General features: G+C 40.4%; 1 protein-coding gene across 8 annotated transcripts in view; it reads right to left on the reverse strand.

Annotated features, from left to right (window-relative positions):
• Nucleotides 1-245: 245 nt before the first annotated feature.
• FAT3 (FAT atypical cadherin 3) overlaps nucleotides 246-19,616 on the reverse strand; it is a 412,789-nt gene continuing 393,418 nt past the window's right edge. For 3 of the 8 annotated variants that reach the window (XM_027897770.1, XM_027897767.1, XM_027897768.1), the window contains 6 exons: nucleotides 18,137-18,290; nucleotides 16,428-17,083; nucleotides 13,512-13,625; nucleotides 10,083-10,142; nucleotides 7,457-7,492; nucleotides 246-6,849 (listed from right to left, as the gene is read on the reverse strand). In XM_027897770.1, the coding sequence (XP_027753571.1) occupies nucleotides 6,230-6,849; nucleotides 7,457-7,492; nucleotides 10,083-10,142; nucleotides 13,512-13,625; nucleotides 16,428-17,083; nucleotides 18,137-18,290 (1,640 nt within the window). In that variant the 3' untranslated portion in view covers nucleotides 246-6,229. The other 5 variants (XM_027897771.1, XM_027897772.1, XM_027897773.1 and 2 more) reach the window with 4 other exon arrangements.

Consider the following 19,616-nt stretch of genomic DNA (forward strand, 5'->3'; position numbering starts at 1 on the left):
TGCTTTAGCTTACACACACCAGCTAAGCAACTCTTGGCAAGTGTGCTCTGCAGTGCAAGTAGGGGCCCCTATAGAGGAACTGCCATGTAATAATAAAATTAATTTGAAGAGTGCAAAAATTAGAATTATCTACAATCCTGTACACAGAGAGCCAATGAAATGCTACATTCCTTGCAGAAGTGATGTGTCTTATCTTGTTCCCTCCTTCGAAAGTAGGAGAAAAATCAAGAAGCAGTCAACACAGCTGGGCTTTTCTTTTTGTTTACTTGGAAAACTTGTTTTAACCATCAACTTTAGCAAATTTTGGCAGTTACAAACCTGTACACTTTTTTTTTTGTTGTTTTGTTTTTATAGCAAAAGAACACAAGACAATACTGCCAACAGCAATGATGAAGGAACAATTAGTTTTCAGATGAAGGACTATACCCACTCAAAGTGATAAACCTTCCCTTTTGCATAAGGTTGAATTTGTTGTCATTGGAAAAATGACATCTCTTAATACCTACTTGGAATGGAATAAAAATCATATCTCTAGATTTTTTTGTGCAAAACACATTCATTTAAAAAAAGTTAATAAAAAACATCTTAGAAACAGAAAGAAGTTAAACAAAAAGAGATGAACCCAAAGGAAAGTTACAGTACACTTTGAAATGATTAAAAAGTTTTCAGATTTAAAACTTCTTTTGTTTTTGTTTTCTGCTGTTATCTTAAAATTTAAACCAACTTTGATGACTCTTTAGAATTATATCAAACAAACAAATAAACAAAAAAAAATTAAAGCAACCTGATTGGCATCAAATATCTACAAAAGCCTGGTAACTTGAAACCGTTATATACATTATTTTATAAACTTCTTTTTAAACACCAAAACATACATCTTTTACAAACCAGCCTGATTGCGACAAGTAAAATTTACAAGACAATCTTTTCCAATACAGTGCTTTAAAGAGAACTGCTTTCATTCCTAAACATCTTTGTCATCTCCTGAAAAGCGGCAGTTTGGGCTCATTGCATTGTTAAATAATAGTGTTTCAGGTATTCCTATGACAAAAGAATGCTACAGTTCTGAGGGCTCCAATCTCTTTCTGTAATACAGTTCAAGTGCACTCTTAACACTGGTAAAGATTACTTATGGCCTTTGTGAAATACGACATATTTGCAATTATTGCTTTTCATTATTACAAACAGAAATGAAATTTAATTTCATTTCCTCCCCATCCACCCATCCCTTGGATGATGCAGCTAAATTACTAACTGAATGGTCCTTCTCATAATGGAGATGTTAAATGTCAAGTTATGAAACACAGGTTAAAATCCATGGGTAATGGCCAATGGTCTAAATTTCTAAGGCTCAAATTACAGTTTGGTGTATTGAGAGGAACAGAGATGCAAACAGGCAAAAAAGCACAGTTTTACTGCATGGTAAATGATGGCAAACCATCAGGGAATGAACCTGAAGATGTAGCTCTCTTCTTGGAAACCGAAGAAGTGTCCATTGTTACTCAGTGAATAGCTCCAAACATTACCAACAAAGCACAGTGTACTTTCAGTGGTAGTTTTTACAGTTTTAAAGAGCTGGTTTCCTCCGTTATTAAGGGTGCTTCATTTTCAAATGAAGCTTTGCAGAACTGGTTGAGGGCACCTTCAACTCCCTCTCCCATGACCACAATTATTATGGGCTGTAAGAATATACTAATAGCATCCATTTAGTTTTTTCAAGCAGGAGGCTTGATGAGGAGTAGAACTGTGTTCTTAACCACTTTTGTTGTCCAGCCCACATTTCTCTTTAAAATGGAATTTATATGAGCCAAGAGCAACCATTTTTATGTCATACTCTCAAAAATTCCCACCAGCCTGTCTTGCAGAGAAAATAGGCTGCTGCCTCCCCATTAATCAGCATTTCAGTGACATGCATTCTTTCACTGTGCTGCACCCACTCTGAGTTTCTGGAGGTATCAATACATCAAGGCTATCACTGCTTCAGACTACACCAGAGAATTCAGAGAACAGGAGAAAAAATTCCAAGGACCAGAATTTAGGTTCTTTGTGTGACATGCAGAGGGTGGGATCCTGCTTAAGAGATGAAGCACACAGCTTTCTGATTCAGCAAAACAGTGGCAGCGAGAAGCTTTTGACTCTACAGCCTTTTACTGCAACTATAGATTAAGGAAACCCATGGGATAGTTCAGAATCAAAGATGGCACTGAGCTTAAGGAAAACAGCTTGATAGACAGAAAAATCACAGTTCTGTAGTGAATCTCTGCATCCCAAAATTCTCCTGTTTGCCTTCATACATTGTGTCCTAAAGGAGGATCCTATAGGAAGACAACTTCATGGTGGTCTTCTAGTGGGGTTGTCCATTTCCTCCCATGAGAGGGAAGTGATTCTGCAGCTCCTCAGGGTCACATTTGGCCCTTTACTCTGCTATAAGATACTGTCCCAGGACAGCAACCACATCCACTATCTACGGTTTTGTGGAGAACTTTTTGCCCCCCTTTTCCTTTTTTTTTTTTTTTTTTTAGAATGTTTGTAATACAAAGGCAAAATAATTAACATATTTAAGAAAGGTACCTAAGCCTAATTTTTCCTTTTGCACAAAGCCACTTAATGTGGTAGTGGCAGCATAAATCATGTTGTCTGCCTCCTTCTGTTGCCAGAGTTATCAAAAGGGCTATCAGTGTGCATGATGCTCTCAACCTGATCAAAATGCAGAGAACAAGTACCGTTTTACTCAGCCTCATACACCCCTAGCCAAGTCAGTGATTTCTGATCCAAGCGAGTATTTGCATTTTAACAAGTTGCTTTTTTCTTCTGTTGTTTCTTTACAAAAAGCAAAGACTTCCTCAGTTCTAGGAGTTATAACCCAATGATATTCAAAAGTACTTTATTAAGCCTCTGAAATCATCTGCTACAGATGATTCGGAGAGAAAATACTGTGTAGTGGAGCCATCTACAGGGATGTAGTTTGAAATACAGACACATAGGATAAGCAGAGATGTGAGGGGAGCTTTCGCAGAACCAGGGACTTGGCAATGACAGCAGCAGCAATACAAAAATCATCATATGGCAGAGAAAAGAAATATATATTGGGTGGACTAATATGAACAATAATTCTGACATTAGGTTATGAATGCATTGTTATCTTCCAGATTAGAAGATTGTGACTTGTACATGTGGAGCAGTAATTAAAAAGAAAATGGTTTGTTTTAACAAGAGTTGTTAATATGAAAATCTGACTCCCTAAGAGGTATTTCACCTTTAGATCTGTGTTTGGGTCTTATCAAAAAGAGCTTGAACAAAACTAGAAAGGCCATGGAAGTACCATATTCACAGAAGGGAATCTGTTTAAAGATGGATTTGGAGGGGAGGAGATATTGAGGTATAGAAATCATGAGTAGGACAGAGAAGGCTGAATGGGTGATCACTGGCACCTTCCCAACAGCACTTTAATAAGTAGGCATTCAGTGAAATGAAATGGCAACAACATCAAACAGAAAAAGTACTTTACATTGTATTTATGCATATTTTACCAGTAAAACTCACTACCAACAATATATTACTGAGGCAACAAGTTTGGTAAGAAACATTGATTTTTTTTTTTTTCTGTATGGCAATTACTAGGCTCCCATGGTGTTCTCCCTTGTGACACTTTTGATATGTCCAAGTAAAGGCTTGATATAGGTGTCTCAGGCTTACGCAAGAATTTTCACTACAGAAGACAGATGACAAGTACACCTAATAACTATCTGGGGGCTCAAACAGATTTAATTGCATAATGGATAAAAATGTCTCAAACCAAAACTGAGTAGGAGCATACCTCATGTAAACTGCAGCCCAATGCTAAGGGAGCATCACATTTCTCAGAAAGTCATACAAGCTTTAAAAGTGCAGCTAAATTTGCAGCTTTGTTTTGCAAACTCTGATGTTCCTACTCTTGAAGAGACATCAGTCTAATTGCATTTCCTTTCCTGTAACATAGACTTCATGAACAATAAGAGTTATTTTCTATCCATGCCTCTAGGCTTGCCAAACCATTTTATGGCTTTTTGGCAAATCCCTCAGTTCTTTGCAATCACAATACAAACTTCCATATTTTTTTCCTCTTAAAATCACAGGAATAGTAGCAGGGAAAAAGGGGTTGAAATGCACCATGAGCACATCCAGAATATATCACCATTACAGAAGCATGTTTACTTAGAGAAGACCAAGTGACATTCATAAATTCAATGGACGGGACCTATTTGCAGACGAATACTTGATAATACTTGTATGTGCAGTACATTCTTTCTGGAAGTTCACTCAATTTATTCATGTATCTGTATAATGAGCTGTTTTCTACTGAAGAATTGCTGCGTCATCCCAAAGAAAATACCTACTCCAGTCTTCGATATTTACGTGAGCTATTGGAGGGAAGCAGCAACACACTGTACCTACTCCAAGAATTTTAGAAATCCTGTTTTATTAAAAGTGTTACTAGCTGCAATTATTTAAATGAAATTCTATGAATAATTTCTTTGTATTTGGGACAATTTCTGAATAAATGCTTCCTGTATGTCAAGAAATGGCCCACAATTTAATCTTGGGAAAAACTCAAGTCAATCAAAAACATGCCCTGGAATACAACTACTGAAACTACCCAGTTCAGATGACTGACCAGGAGACAGGACATGGAAAGCAGCATAGGAAACCTGTTACTGAATCTATTCATGTACCACAATGATTTAGGTATTCAATAACTTTTCAGAATGACAGAATTATGCCATGGAAGGAATGGGAAAACCCAGCAGTAATGTAGACTTGTAGACACACATTCACTGGTAACAAATACAGATACTGTAAACTGCAGGGGTAAAAACATTTTTCAGAGCACCGAGCAACAGGTATGCATATTCTGCTTTATTACACTGACTGAAAATCCCATATTTCCATACTGCACTTTGCTGCTCAGGCTAAATCAGTGTGAATGGTCATTTACTCCAATCAGACTGAAGCAAGCATAAAAGCACATAGATGACATCCCATTCTTGATCCCACAACAATATTCTGAAGTCTGCAAACAACCTTTGGAAGTTGTCAAATCCTACAAAATCATGAATCCAGTGGAAAATCTAGGGCCAGATCTTTGGCCACAGTCCATCCAAGCAGTTCCACTGCCTGAGTCAGTTTATAGTAGCTGAGAGCTCATCCGGTAAACTCTAGGGATGGACATTTGCCAAATGAAGTTAAGCTCACAATTTGAGGTTTTGCAACTTAATTGCAACTTAATTGCAACTGATTTTACTGCAGTAACTGTAGCACAATGACTGCTGTTAAAGAGGTGATTGCCTAAGCAAGAAATTTAAAAAAAAATAATCAGCTGTGTGTAGTCAGTGAGGTTTTCCTGTGTTTTCAGATGCATGTTCACATTGCATACAGAAGTCAAGGGAGGCTGTGCATATGCAGCTGGGGCAAAAGCAAGCTATTCCTGAGCCAAACTCTGACATTTCTAGAAGTTCTCACAGGTGAAGCTATGCACACACACCTGACATCAGGTTTTAAAAAAATGGCAACCAAAGTAGGCCAATTTGGAGTAAATATAAACTGTATGTATGTTGCTCTACATGTCCACAAAGTAGAACGAAATGCTATGTAACAAACAAAAGTATGGATAAATATTTATGAACAAGTAACTGATTACTTGTCTTTCGACAGGACAATTTGTAAATGTTGCTTTTTTTCAGCCATCTGAAAAGCTGTATACATCAGCCTCAGCAATCAATTGCTTTCACTCTTTGCTGACATGAAGTTTCACGCAACAGTGCATCTTGGAATGATCCATACCAGTTCCTTAATACTGTAGGGAGATTATAACACTGTAACACTTTTAATAACACAATGAAAAATAAAAAAATCAAACTTTAGGAGAGAGAAAGAAATTATTTAGCAATTATTGTTTCCCCCTGCCTCAAAAGCTGAGTTTTACTCTTGGTAATAAATACAGGTACACGCTCTCCAGATTGTCTGTAACAATTTTGTGATGTATGATACTTAACACAATTGGTCTCTTCCTGTCTGCACATACAGTATCATTTCTGAACAAGTTAACAATGGGTTATACTGTATTTTTGCCTTGTCCAATATATATAGACACAACCTCCAGCATATTTTCTTCTCAATACTTATACTATTAATTGGACCAAATGACAAAATTAAAAAAAGAAGAGGAGGAAGAAGAAGAAAGGAGCTTCCTTTACACTTGTGTCTGATGCTGGGTCTCCACAAATGGAATGTGAACATTTTCTAAGTTGAGTTCCTCCACGCTTTCAAAGTCACTCATGGCTACTTCGGAGTCATCAAAGCCGCAGCTGGCCGAGACATCAGAGGAGGAGGCATCTAGAGAGTTGTGCAAGGATAAAGGCATCTTACCTGCACTAACGTTTTCTGTGGTCTGGCTCGGGCCAACAGCAAAAGTACTAAATTCGTTCCCAGCTTGAGACCCCGTGGTGTCCGTCTCATTGGGGAACTGATGAGGAGGGAGGTATTGGCTAGGGTGGAAGTGCGGCCGTCTCCTGCAATCGGGGCTGAGAGTACTTGCCATTGAGACTGGCTGCGAGGGTGGAAGGGTTTCATATTGGTCCGGATAATCCTCTGGAAGAGGGGGTGGTAACTGGTCCTGGCTTAAAAACTCCTCTTCGTGAGGGGGAGGGTAGTCGCTGTCAATGTCGTAGCCACCAAGGTAGTAATCTGTTTCCAGTTCTCTGGTACTGCCGTGATGAGCCGAGCCTCCATCTGTTGTCTCAAAATTGGGCACTTCCTCAATGTCGGACAAGCGAGCACTTGGCATCCAGTCAGAGGTATCCCAATGATACGCTGCAGCAGGAAAGAGAATCATAGTGCTCTGTTAGGATGAGACCACAAATGAGAACAGAGTGTCCTGCATGCACTGAGTCCTCACAGCACATTCAAATCACAGCATGCTCCACAGGCCACTGACACAGGTCACCCATGCTCTGACCAGGGGGGTAGAGGAGGAGAATAAATTGCATTATGATGATAATGCAAACAAGCAAGGAAACAAAGTATGGCCACTCTCAGGCATTTCGCTCTTTAGGATACCACTGTGTTGTATTAGGAACTGTAAGTCTGATAAATCAAAATGACAAAATGTCTGAATTACTGCTTTTCACAGTTAATTGAAAAGATCTATAATATAATCAGCATGCTTATGGCATCACAACTCATCTCCCCTTCCACCTCCAATTACTCCAAGAAAGAAAGTGCGCAAGCAAATAATCTGATCGACTGAAAACTGAATTTTGAAAAAAGTGTCTGACCATTCTCATGCAGCTTATGAACCGAACAGAATTCAAACAAAAGAGTACACGTGAAGCAGTTCAAGAAAAAAACCAAATAGATCATCAGTGCTCTGCCCGCCCCAGCCCAGTCCGACAGGCAGAAGGTGTCCCAGAAAAATCACCTCTGTTGTAGTTCTGTCCTTGATCCATAACAGACACTGTCAGATACAAAGTAAAAAGTAAAAACTGGTAACTCAGAGCTTGTTACCAGCATTGTATTACATGTGAAAATACAAAAATTTGCATGCATATTTCTAAAGTACAGCTGCCTCAGAGTTACTTTAACAGGATTTTAAATTGTTCTTTATTTTAACGTACAAGCTAAACTTGCCCGTCAAATGCAGACATACATAAAAAAATGTTTATGTCGTGTACAATATTCCTTTTCTATCATATCTTAATTGTTTACCCTCACTGAAGAGATATGGAATTACATTAGAGCTGGAATTCTTAATACAAAAAAGGGCTATCCACCATCTCTACGGTTTATAATTGCAAAGTACATTTTTTTCTCACTTGTTCACTTTGAAACAGAAAAATAAGAATCTACCATTCTCAGGGCCGGTTCAAACAAATCTGGGCCCACCTGGGCTCAGATACCATGGTGATGGGCACGGTATAAGAACCTGAATAGAATAGAATACAAAGCCATTTAATGGGGCCATCAGCTACAATGCTCCACAACCCCATACCCACCTCCCACCTGCACTGCCATGCTAGCCGGTGGGGAGGGAGGCATTCCGGTATGGAGAGGGTGCAGGGGTGGGGAAGAGAGCAAGGAAAGAGGTTTTATGTGAGACAAGAGCGGGGAATAAGCTGCAGCATTTTCTAGATGGATATGCTCTTGTTCAGCCACATGTTATTGGGCTTCATGCAAGAAGTCATTCAGCAAGGTCTCTGGATGGCATTGCTGGAGGAGGTCTGGCAAGATAAAGAGGCCTTTATGGCATCACCTCTGGGGCTCAGACACAGATGAGGGCAGAGAATACTGTTCTCTAGGCCTCCACCTACCAAGACCTCACTTGCCCTTGCTCACCATCACATGTTACATGTGGTGATGGGGATTTCTTCATTAACTTGTTAGCCAGACAGTAGCTCTCTACCTGCTCTGTGATATCCCGGAGTGAGGAGGGCTGGGACTACAGCTACTGCAGCTTTAGCAGCAGTGTCTGAACCGGCCCTAATCCCTCTTCTTCACTTCTCTCTTTTTTGTAAAGTGGATTTTGCTGTATTTGGGTCAGTGTAATGGCATTGCACCAAGATGCGTCAGGGCCCTCTGAATTGTGTGGTTCAGAATCCAGGAGAACCTCCCTAATTTGCTGACTTGCACAACCCCTGGCAGGTGCCTGGGGCAGGAGCCCCACTCTCCCATGATTCGGTGGCAGTGATTCTGCCTACCAAGCACCCAGAGCTCCAGTGTGGCTAATTATTCACCACTTCTGCCAGATCCAGTGCAAGGCAGGCAAGAGTTGTAAGTCTCATATAAAGAACTGGGAAGTGGGGAAAGCATTTTCAGTGCAGTCTCTTGAAACTGCTGCCAAGCTGGCTTTTTTGGATCTGTAAAGCATGATGGGAAGACAATGTGTTTGCTTAAGTTTTTCTTTAGGAAGGAAAAGACATTCACAGGACATTAAAGTGGGTTTCTTTACAAGGTTATTTTCTTTTTTTTTTTGTATTAACTTTGGCTAGTACATGTATTTGATCATGAGAAGAATGGCACCCACACTTCAGGAAATCCATATACATACTACAGACAAATAGTCAAATGCCGTCACTAAATAGGAGCAAAAGTGTTTTTCAAAACTACTGTGAATTGGCTCAAGAAAAAAAAAGATCAGCTGTTTCACAACAATAATGTACTTAATAATTTTTAAGTATTATGCAGACTGGATTAGCTGAAGTCTGCAAAATCTGGCTCAAATTTGCTATGCACAGATGAAATTTTGGACCTGTGGATAACGTGAGTTGATACTGAGTTGACATTTTCCCAAGGATAGGATATATGTTGTAAAAATAAACAAATGTTTATCTGTGAGACACAACATTTCCTCAGTGCTTAACAGAAAAGGAAAATAGTGATATTCCTGCTTTACAGGGAGGGAAATCAATTCACCTATAACTTAATGAGCCTGAGGTTACCCAGGAGGTCAAGTGGAAGAGGTGAGTGTTGGGTCCTTGAACCACACAGGCCTGCTCTAGTCGATGGGCACATTAACCCCAGGGCAAAGTCAGGCTGCCTTGCTACAGGGCATCCATGGAGCTGTGTCTACACATCTGTTTGACAGGGGTACCTGGGACAAACCAACCACCTGCCTACCATAATTTTGCTCCTCTCTGTGTGATCCCACTGGAGTGCAAAACCCAGCTCTAGTGCAGCATGGGATACTTTACAGCCTTTCTGTGTCATCTTCTGTTTACCAGTCTCTGCAGCCAGGATAACCTCAATGGTATGGTTCCATTACCAATCTAATCTTTTCTCTGAAGGCAATGGGAGCTAACAAGCAAAAACATTGACTTGAACAGAAGATGAAGGCTTGACACCTTTTCTACCACCTCCAATTATCCAGAGACATTTTGTGGTATGTTCCTCTGGCGTTTTCACGTTTGCTGATGAACATGCTGATCTGCAAAACTCAATCCCTGCCATAGGTTTGCTGGTCAGTGTAGATTAGTGAGGTTCTGTTGGAATTTTTCACAATGAAAACAGGAAGCATTGTTGCATAACAAGAAAGAAAAAAAATTAAATACCTTCATTTTCTATAGTGTCAACTACATTGTTGACAAGTTGTATGACAGTCACTATGGAAGCTTGCAGGGGAGGGAAAGTAGAAAATAAAGGGAGGGGAAGGACAGCTTCAGGTTAGTATTTAAAACACACATCATATGTTACCACAATAAATTCTCTCAAACAGACAGAACTGACATTGAAAAAAAAAAAAAAGGCTGGCGACCAATGCATGATTTATACAGTGGGTTGCAGGACATTTCATTTCAGATAATTCCATACATTTTCAGAGTGGTGATAAATTCCAAACCAGCATTTCCAGAAAGGCATGTGGGATGATCTGTATCACTCATAAATTCAAGCAGACTGGCCAGCTGATTCAATTAACCAAAGCAGTATCTCATCTACCTGACACTAATTTCTAATTCATTCTTGCTTAGAGGTCTCTAGAGACGGTGCCATGCGCTCCAAGGATCATTATCTTTTTGACCATCACACCATCAGAAACAGTGCTAAGCTCAATCTATTTCCTAAGAGAAAAGTTTTACTTATTTACCCTTTGTGCTGTGCCACGTAATACCTCTGGGACATTAAGCAGTGCAGGAGGACTCATGCAAGTAGGTTTGGTTCAAATTTTGATCTCTGTTTGACAGAATAGTTTCACAAATGCTTTGTGTGTTCTCTGCAGGAGTTTTACCAAAACACACTTTCTTCTTGGAATAATTAGGAGACTGTTCGGGTGTTTAACACAAAGGCCTACAATGTGTGGTCCTCCAGATCTGCATTTTGCAGCACCTAACACCCCTGCTTGAGAGGATATGAAATAAACCCATCAAAACCAGAGGGAAAGCTCTGGTTCAGTGGGCAGTGGATCCATCCCTTTTCCTTTGTCTTTAGTTGTGGAAAAAAGGATTGCTTTGGAGCAGGCTAAGAAGGGGACCAGAAATGCTGCGCAAGACATACTTCTTTGTTTCACATGACCAACAGATTTTGAGGTCACAAGAAACATATTAACAGTAACAGTGCAAATATATGTTGAATATTTTCACATCTTTGTTAAATTTTGGGCATGGGATCAGGGATATCATCCAATTTCCCCAGTTATTGTGAAGGTTTGGCAAAAAGAGCCTCGGTAAACCAAAGCAGCCACATTTTATGTCTATGTTCAGCACGTTTACACCATCAACAGCGTTGGCAGTTGTACAAAGGACACTTGTACTGGCTAATGCATAATAAACATTATAGAAAAATAAGGGACTCCATGGAATTAACTGCTGCATGGCTGGGAAGACATAAAGGGCAGCTGTAAACTCTATGAGGAGAACTGAGAGTGAAAAACAGGAGATCAAAAGTCTTCATTGCAACTAAGGGAGCTGAGCAGAGCATGTTCACAGAAAGGAGGGAAACTGCTTACAGCTCACTGCAAGTCAACACCCAAATACAACATTGCTCAGATTTTTTGCTTTTTGATCACAAAAAATACTGCTAACTGTTCTCAGCAAGACTTAGGGGAGCTGAGCAACTTAAACGCAGTAGAAATAAGGTGGGGGGGAAAAAAAAAGGTAGGTTAAAAACCACACCCAAAAGGAGTTTTCATGGTAAGACAAGCCCTATTTGACCCAGCAGGAGAAGCCTCCAAGCATTCTGGAGAGGCTGAGTGGAGGCTGCCTGCACCTAGAAAACTGAAGAGCTTAGGGCTGTTCACACCTTCGATGGGATGTGTCCCAGTGCTTCAAGGTGCAAAACAGGCTTCCCCAGTCAGAAGCAATTACCCATTTTTACAAGACAGTGCTGGCACTGCCATTTGTGCATCAGCACGGCACAAGCCTGTTCTCTCTGCTAGCCACTCGAGAACCTGGCAGCGTTGCTCTTGGCATTGGAGGAAGGAGTTTGGTTTGGTTGTGGTTTCACTGACAAGCTTTTAACCTTCGTAGGCATGAGAAGAAAAAGAAAAAATGACAGGAAGAGGAAGGATTTATGGCTTCAGGAGGGATATCAGTTAGTCCTTAAGTACATGTATGTGAACATCTATGTGCTTACTTCTGCCTGAATTTTCATTGTAGGCTCTTTCACTGCAAACCTTTCCTACTGCTTCAAGAAAACCAGAGCATATGGTCTTGCACTGACCTCTGCAAATGACTCAGATGATTTAAATTTCTTCCCTCATTCTCCCTGAAGATATGGATTTGCTTGGACCCTGAACTAGAATTGTTATCTCCAAAGGCCTTATTTTAAATGCAGCTTTCACAAAAAAATGAGTGGGCACAGAAGGTTCAATCCAGCTTCTGTGGGTACTGTGTCACTGAATTAAATGGAGGGAGAATCAGGAGCTTGAAATGTCTAACTAGAATGTGGGAGATATAAAAAGTACCAATGAACAATAAATGACCACTTGAATAATCTTTCTAAAGGTAATCATAATGTAAGTATATATAATTAAAATAATACTTATTCTAAAAAAATGTCAAAGGTTTTTTTTGGGTGCAAGGGCAGAAAAGCATTGAGAAGCTTAACAAAAATAATCGTGATGCTTCAGACACAGCTGAACCAAAAGGAACTACAAGTGCACTTTGCTTTCAGTACTTTTTTCAACATTTCAGAGTATCTAGAGAAGAGCTGCATGACATGACTGAGGAACTAAGTCTCCAGACAGTTCATTACCTGGCAGCTGAGGAAACCAAGTACAATTTCTTTGTGCTAGTCTTTTTCTGTGTCTCTGAATGAGGTTTCCCTGAAATCCCCCATCCCTTCCGAGCAGAAACATCTTGCCTTTTCTCAGACCCACTGCTCAACATACATGGGTCGTAGGAACAAAGGTTTGCTCTGATTTTGCGGGTCTTTTTCAGACTGTATATGGCTCTGCCCATATCACCCACTGAGATAATGATGTAGGACATGAGAAAAGGCACTGAGTATGCACTGAACAAGGATTTAATGGTGCTCTATTGTTTCCTGAGCTGTGATTACCAGGAAGAAGCCAAGCCACCAGGGACTGGCTCATCCACTCATTGCTGCTGCTGAGCACCAGCAGAGTCTTGTTGGGACGGTGAATGAGACCTGGCAAATGGCACAGAAATTCCTTTTATGTGACTGATGAAACATGAAAGTCACACTCTTCTAAGAGGGAAAATGATAAAAATTCTACAGTTTCACTTGCAACCTATTAGTCAGCATGTATCTTGTCAATACGACTCTACTACACCATGTCTTTAATTCACTCTAAAGCTTGGTCCTGAGGCAACAGCCCCACTATCAAGATTTTTATCACATTCCTACAGATTTTTATTACATTCCTATAATTTAGTAAGTGGACACAGTGTTTGAACCTGGGACTTTTTGACTTTCAGCATCATTAAAGGCTTTCAAGATGTCACATAAATGTTTTCAATAATATTAGAAAGAGAGCTAAATAGCTTTTCCCCCAGCATAATGGAGATAAAACCATTTCTTACCATTATCATCACCGGAATCAGACTGGAAGGAGCTGAGGGACTGTACTTCGGAGTTGCTGCCTTTATTACTTCCTGAAAAACAGGTCACTTCTTCAGCGTCATCAACCCCTTTACCTTCATTGACAGCAAAAACAAAGCAAAAAGGTACTCTCTAGGTATGCACATTTGTCTATTTATACCACGGACACATTTAAATCCTGCCTTCTATTATTTTTGTCAAAATAAAATTACTTCCTTCAGCCAGAGGAAATGACCTATTCATCAAGAAGGCAGTTGCTGAAGATACCTAGACTTTAGAAGTGTTTGAAGCCCAAAGAGTCTTTCAAGTGGCTGACAGCACTGTAAATCAAGGAAGAAACATCTGTATTCAGTATTGCCTTTTTTTAGATGACATGTAGTCTCAACAGCAAAAAAAGTGATGACTTAAAGAATGTGGTATAAACAGCTTATACAAGAGATTACAGTTACATTTATCTTTACTGTTCATTTCCTAATTTGAGAACCTCATTAAAGGCTCATTCAATGCTCAATAAAGTTATTGTGCATCTTGTTATTCGAATCAGTGGCCCTTGGATCAGATTTTAATAGCTCCATCACTGACATATAATAGATTATCCTTCAATTTACATTGCTTTTCATCAGGGACATTCAATCTTGACAACTTCACTGTTTAGCAATGTAACTGCAACCTATGGTATAAATTCTCCTGTAATTAAACACATGTGAATAAACGCATTCAACTAGACATTATAAAAGAGATAATCAGGAACACAAAAAAATTATCCCCCATAGTAAGCACTGAGAGAGAGACCTGAGCCAAATATAAATGAAGAAGCTCAGGTGCTACAAACATGGAAGTACAGCTCTCCACCTGCTAGCTGTAGATATTTCTCCCCAGCATGGCACACCTCCATACAGCAAGGGCTGATTTGCTACTGCTGAGAAGCAGGGTATGTAGAGGATGGAGTGAGTGCTGCAGTAATGAAGCTGCACTGCTTCCCACTCCTTGACAGCTGAGGTCTGTCTCCATGGCATGGCCTCATGCTGTGCAGAAATTTATACAGATACCAGAAGTGTCACTGGCAGAAATACCCAAGAGAACACAGAACAGAGCATGTAAGAGGCCTGGCATGCTGATGCTTTCAATCAGCACAACTATATATTTAAAGATTTAAAAGGTCAACCACAGCACAACTCTGAAATAAAGCCCCAAAAAACGAAAACTGATTCCCCGTTTTTCACTAGAAACCCTTAGTCAGTGGGTTGCCTTAGATGAAAATGTGTAAGTCAGGGCACAGGTGCAGAATCACAAAACTATTAAGGTTGAAAAAGACCTCCAAGATCATCAAGTCCAACCTCTGACTGAACACCACCATGGCAACTAAACCCTAACTCGAAGTATCACGTGCTGTCGTTTCTTGAACACTTCCATGGATGGTGACTCCTCCCTGGGCAATCCAATCCAAGGCTTAAACACACTTTCAGTGCAAAAATTCTTCCTGACGTCCAACCTTAACTTTCCCTGACTCATCTTGATGTTGTCCTCTTGGCCTGTTGCTAGCTGCCTGGAAGAAGAGGCCAATTCCCCTCTTACTACAGTCTCCCTAAAGGCAGTGCCAGACTTCTTTCTCTCTCTATTCTCTGTTCCTATTGCTTAAAACTACCGGACTATGAAAGTTGCTGGATCGTATAGTTTTATTTGACAGTTCTGGTTAAAGCTTTGCTGCAATAGGGTTGAAGATCATAGAATCATAGAATGGTTTGGGCTGGAAGGGACCTTAAAAATCATCTGGTTCCAATCCCCGTGCCAAGGGCAGGGAACCTTCCACTATATCAAGTTGCTTAGAGCCTCATCCAATCTGGGCTTGAACACTTCCAGGGATAAGGCAGTCACAACCTCTCTAGGCAGCCTGTTCCAGGGCCTCACCACCCTCACAGTAAAAAATTCCTTCCTAATATCTAGTCTAAACCTATCCTTCATCAACTCAAGGCCATTCTCCCTTGCTCTGTCTCTACAAGCTCTTATGAAATGTCCCTCTCCAGCCTTCTTGTAAGCCCCCCTCTCGGTACTGGAAGATGCATTAGGAAAAACTCCTAATAAGAGAAAACATGTAAAACAAAATCCTGTATGATGAAGCAAACAGCTCCTAGTCCCTATGACATGTTCTGACTTGCAAGGATAGATGATGTAAGGCCGTAACTCTGTTCCAGCAAACTGGCATTTCCTGCCATGACAGACTATGAGAAGTTTGCTGTATCTCCACCAACTTGTTCAGGAATGGAGGGAGCACTGTGTTACCAGCTGAGAAATCATCAGAGCAAAAACAGAGTAAGTGTGGGGATTGGAAATTTTGCAATGACCGATACTGAATGTAGATGGGAATGCAATGGACTGAAAAGGTGATTCTATAAGCAGTACATGATTTTCTGCTTCACTTCACAGTCACTGGAAGTAGAGAATATTAGTTCATTTTTCCCTGTTGCAAAACAGGATTGCTTCTTGCAGAAGGTTTAAAGGTTTTTAACTCCCTTGGGGAGACAAATGGCCTGAACCTAACAGAACTTATATTTGAGAATTATGCCCCAAATTATTTTTTTTCAATGGAAAGATGATTGCATTGTGTCACTTGAAGAACTAACGCTCAGAGCACTTACGCATGTGTGCTTTCTGAACAAGTGAAATACATGCACTTAGTCATGCTTAATGCATAGAAGTAGAGCTTTTGTATGCCTAGTTTAATTACAACCTTTCAAAATTAAACCAAATCACTTCTTGGAGAAATATAACAACTCACATGTAACGACAACATGTAGAGGCTGGGCCATTAAGAGTATCTATGCCACTGCACCTGCCTCACCCTGAATTCAAGCCTTACCTATGGTACAGAAGAATGAGACCAGAACACAGTTACTTACTTTCTGTCCCAGCATCCCATGTGCTCTTCCTGATGGAGTCACAGTCGGAGCGACAGGGAGACACGGCAGGCAAGTTTGGAGCTACGCTGCACACCACCACCCCCCTCCTGGCTGTCAGTATTCGAGGGGACTCAGGATGAAACGTCGTCATCTCCTGGTGCTCTACGCCAAGCCCATCCACTATCTTGTCCAGGTTATTCCGTGAGTCACTCTGGAAGCATGGGGTATAGGCCATTGGCCTCACTGGGACCTGTGGAGGCCCAACCTCTTGGTAGATATTTCTGCTGTCTCCACTGTTCCTGATGTTCTTGAACTGGATGCCATTGCTCTTGTTGAGCAGGGCTGCAGTAGCTGGATCCTGTACGAGTGTGATGTTGTTGCGGGAATAGTTCTTCCTGAAAACCTTCTTGCGAAAAATGATAAAAAGGACGATCAAAACAAATATGACAAACAGGACCACAGCTATTCCTATCAGCTCCTCCTTGCCAACGTACGAATGCCCAGCTTGTATATTGGGAACCACCACAGGGCGAAGACCACAGTATTGACCCACATAGCCAGGGGTGCAGTTACACAGAAATGAACCAAATATGTTGACACAGGAACCACCATTTTCACATTCTTCTCTTTCACATTCGTTGATGTCTTCTTCACACCTTAAAAGAAGAAAAGGAGAGTCTAGAGTTTGGATAACACCTAGGAAACAGTCCAGCTTGTGCATGATAATTTACCTTGTCAAAGAGGTGCCATTAGGTAACACTTCACTGGTGCTTAGCAAATTATCTTACTATTAACATATCATTTAATGACATTTAATTTTTTCTACATCTATTCCGTGGTTTTTAAAGACAATAAAATGGAAACATCAAGAAGAAAATAAGAGTTAAAAGCGTCTGATAGGAAAAGGCTCCTTGACCCTAATGAGGCTCACTGACTGTAACAGAAAATCTTGGCTGTTTTTATACTGTTTTTGGACTATCCCAGAGGATTCGATACAGAGTATTAGAGGAGAATTCAGGGAGAAGACAGTTGAGAAAAAATGTAGTAACATCAGAGTACTTATTTAAGAGAAGAGGAGGATATACTCGTTGTGTAAAAGTATTTTGGACTCAAGATAAAATGAACAAATATTAGAGAGGTAGGGAAGAAGAACAGGAACTCTAATGAGAGAGGAGAACTGGAAAGAACAAAAGGTGGTAAAATGCAGAGCAAAAAGTACAAACAGTAGACAAATCAGATGAGAAAAAAGAATTTTGATGGGCAGGTCAGGGGATTTTCTGTATCTGCACCAAGTATAAAGTCAAGACAGGAATTATAAAAAATGAATGCAATACATTATCCTTTTATGTCAGGGTTAAGGTGACTAAATAATGGATTCACTTTCAAAACAAATATTACATAGCAGCTTCCACAGGTTTTAAAGGATTGCTCAAAAAGCCACCAACACTTAGACAGGTATATCTCAGTGAAAACTGTCTCAAGATAACATCCTGAATCAACAATTTCAGAGGCTAAGTTCAGAAGAACATTTATGAGCATTCAGGCATCATGGATTTCTCAGCTGTCATTAGCTTAGACTTGAAATAAGTGCTAAGTTTGGGTTTATTTTTTGATGGGTGAATCACAGCTTTTGGGGACAAAATGCCTGATCAAAAAGCAGGACATCATTGAATTGAAAAGCTGTTGCCCACCTGGGGAGGGACACTTACGTTACTCCGGTCAGGCCATTTTTGCAGTTGCAGATGAAAGCGTTGCCAATGGGATCGCATGAGCCTCCGTTCCGGCAGGGATTTGGGAAGCAGGCTGTGATCTCTGACTCACAATTCCTTCCTGTAAACTGGGAGAGGCAATTGCAATGGTACCCTGGGAGGTGAGGGACAGAGAGAGATAAATTAGAATCCTACCACTGAGTCTGTCGAGAAGCAAGAGGACCCATATGGCTGCTTTAGACCAAAAATACATTGTACTGTCGAGGGAAGGGGATGTTTACACACATTCTGGTCTGTCTGTGTGGTGCACAGTAATGCTTGTAAAGATTTTGTTTATCTGGGATGTCTGGACAACTGGAGATCATGTCTACAACCAGAGACCAGAAGAACTGCTGCAGCCCAGACCATCCTAATTACCATGATTCAGGCAAGAATAAATATCATCCAAGAACAACTTCAGTAACAAGAAATATCCTCAATCAATGATGCATTTGCCAATCTTTTTGAAAATATAGGTTATATTTGCTGATAGTGGCAGTCCACGCTCCTCTTGGGGCTTCACTGATGAACAAATATATCAGCTGAGAGCTTTTCCACATCTACCCTTAACAAGGATGACACAGTAGGGATGTGAGAATATTAAACCACGATTTTCATAAATTGCATCCTCCAGGAAGTAACTCAAAATACCAGCTGACCTGGGCAATGCCAGCCCTAATCAGAGCTAATTATGTTGAGTGTGTGCTATCAAAAGTCTGATTAATCACTGGCTGCAAAACATCAGACATAACACCACTTGAGCAGAGGGGGACCCTGTTGGGGATCAAAGTCCTATTTCTATGTTTTCTGCCAACACAGGAGCAACATCAAAGTAAAAAAAAAAACAACACCAAAACATTTTTAAATGCATCAGTTCACCTTGCCAAGTATCAAATGACAAATCTCTTTTTTCCCCCCTCTTTGCGATTTCATATGGCCCTATGCCATTAATAAAAGTTTTATTTAAGGTCACAAAGAAATCCAGTGAAGCAGTGCATCTCTTAATGCTGTGAACTGGATATAGAAATCTGAGTGCTTTTTCACCTGAAAAGAGCAAGGAACATGCAGGCTGTGAAAGCCATGAGATGGTTGAGACAGTCCCTGGAAAGGAAAGGCTCCTAGATTAGAGCTGTTGAACTAGCTAAATTTTCCTGGACATCTGTAAAAAAACTTTGGCTGCTCTTTTAAAAGACCCCTTATGCAATCCAAACGTCTTAAACAGATGTGTAGGCAAGGTTCAAGCTCCATTTATGGGGTTCACATACTTACTGAATAGAGCATATTAATCAACTGGAACAAGGAAACTTCCTGCAATTAATACTGCTGGAGTTAGAGCTAAAACGGTTGAGTGCAACTCAATTCAGTGTCAAAATTACTGGAGATCAAACTGATATAGATTGCCATCCCTGAGTGGTGAGCTTTTTAAACATATTTTTAAGAA

The sequence above is a fragment of the Empidonax traillii genome, unplaced genomic scaffold, assembly GCF_003031625.1.
Source record: "Empidonax traillii isolate 1590-97213 ecotype Southwest subspecies unplaced genomic scaffold, ASM303162v1 scaffold560:size1140492, whole genome shotgun sequence".
Classification (NCBI taxonomy): Eukaryota; Metazoa; Chordata; class Aves; order Passeriformes; family Tyrannidae; genus Empidonax; species Empidonax traillii.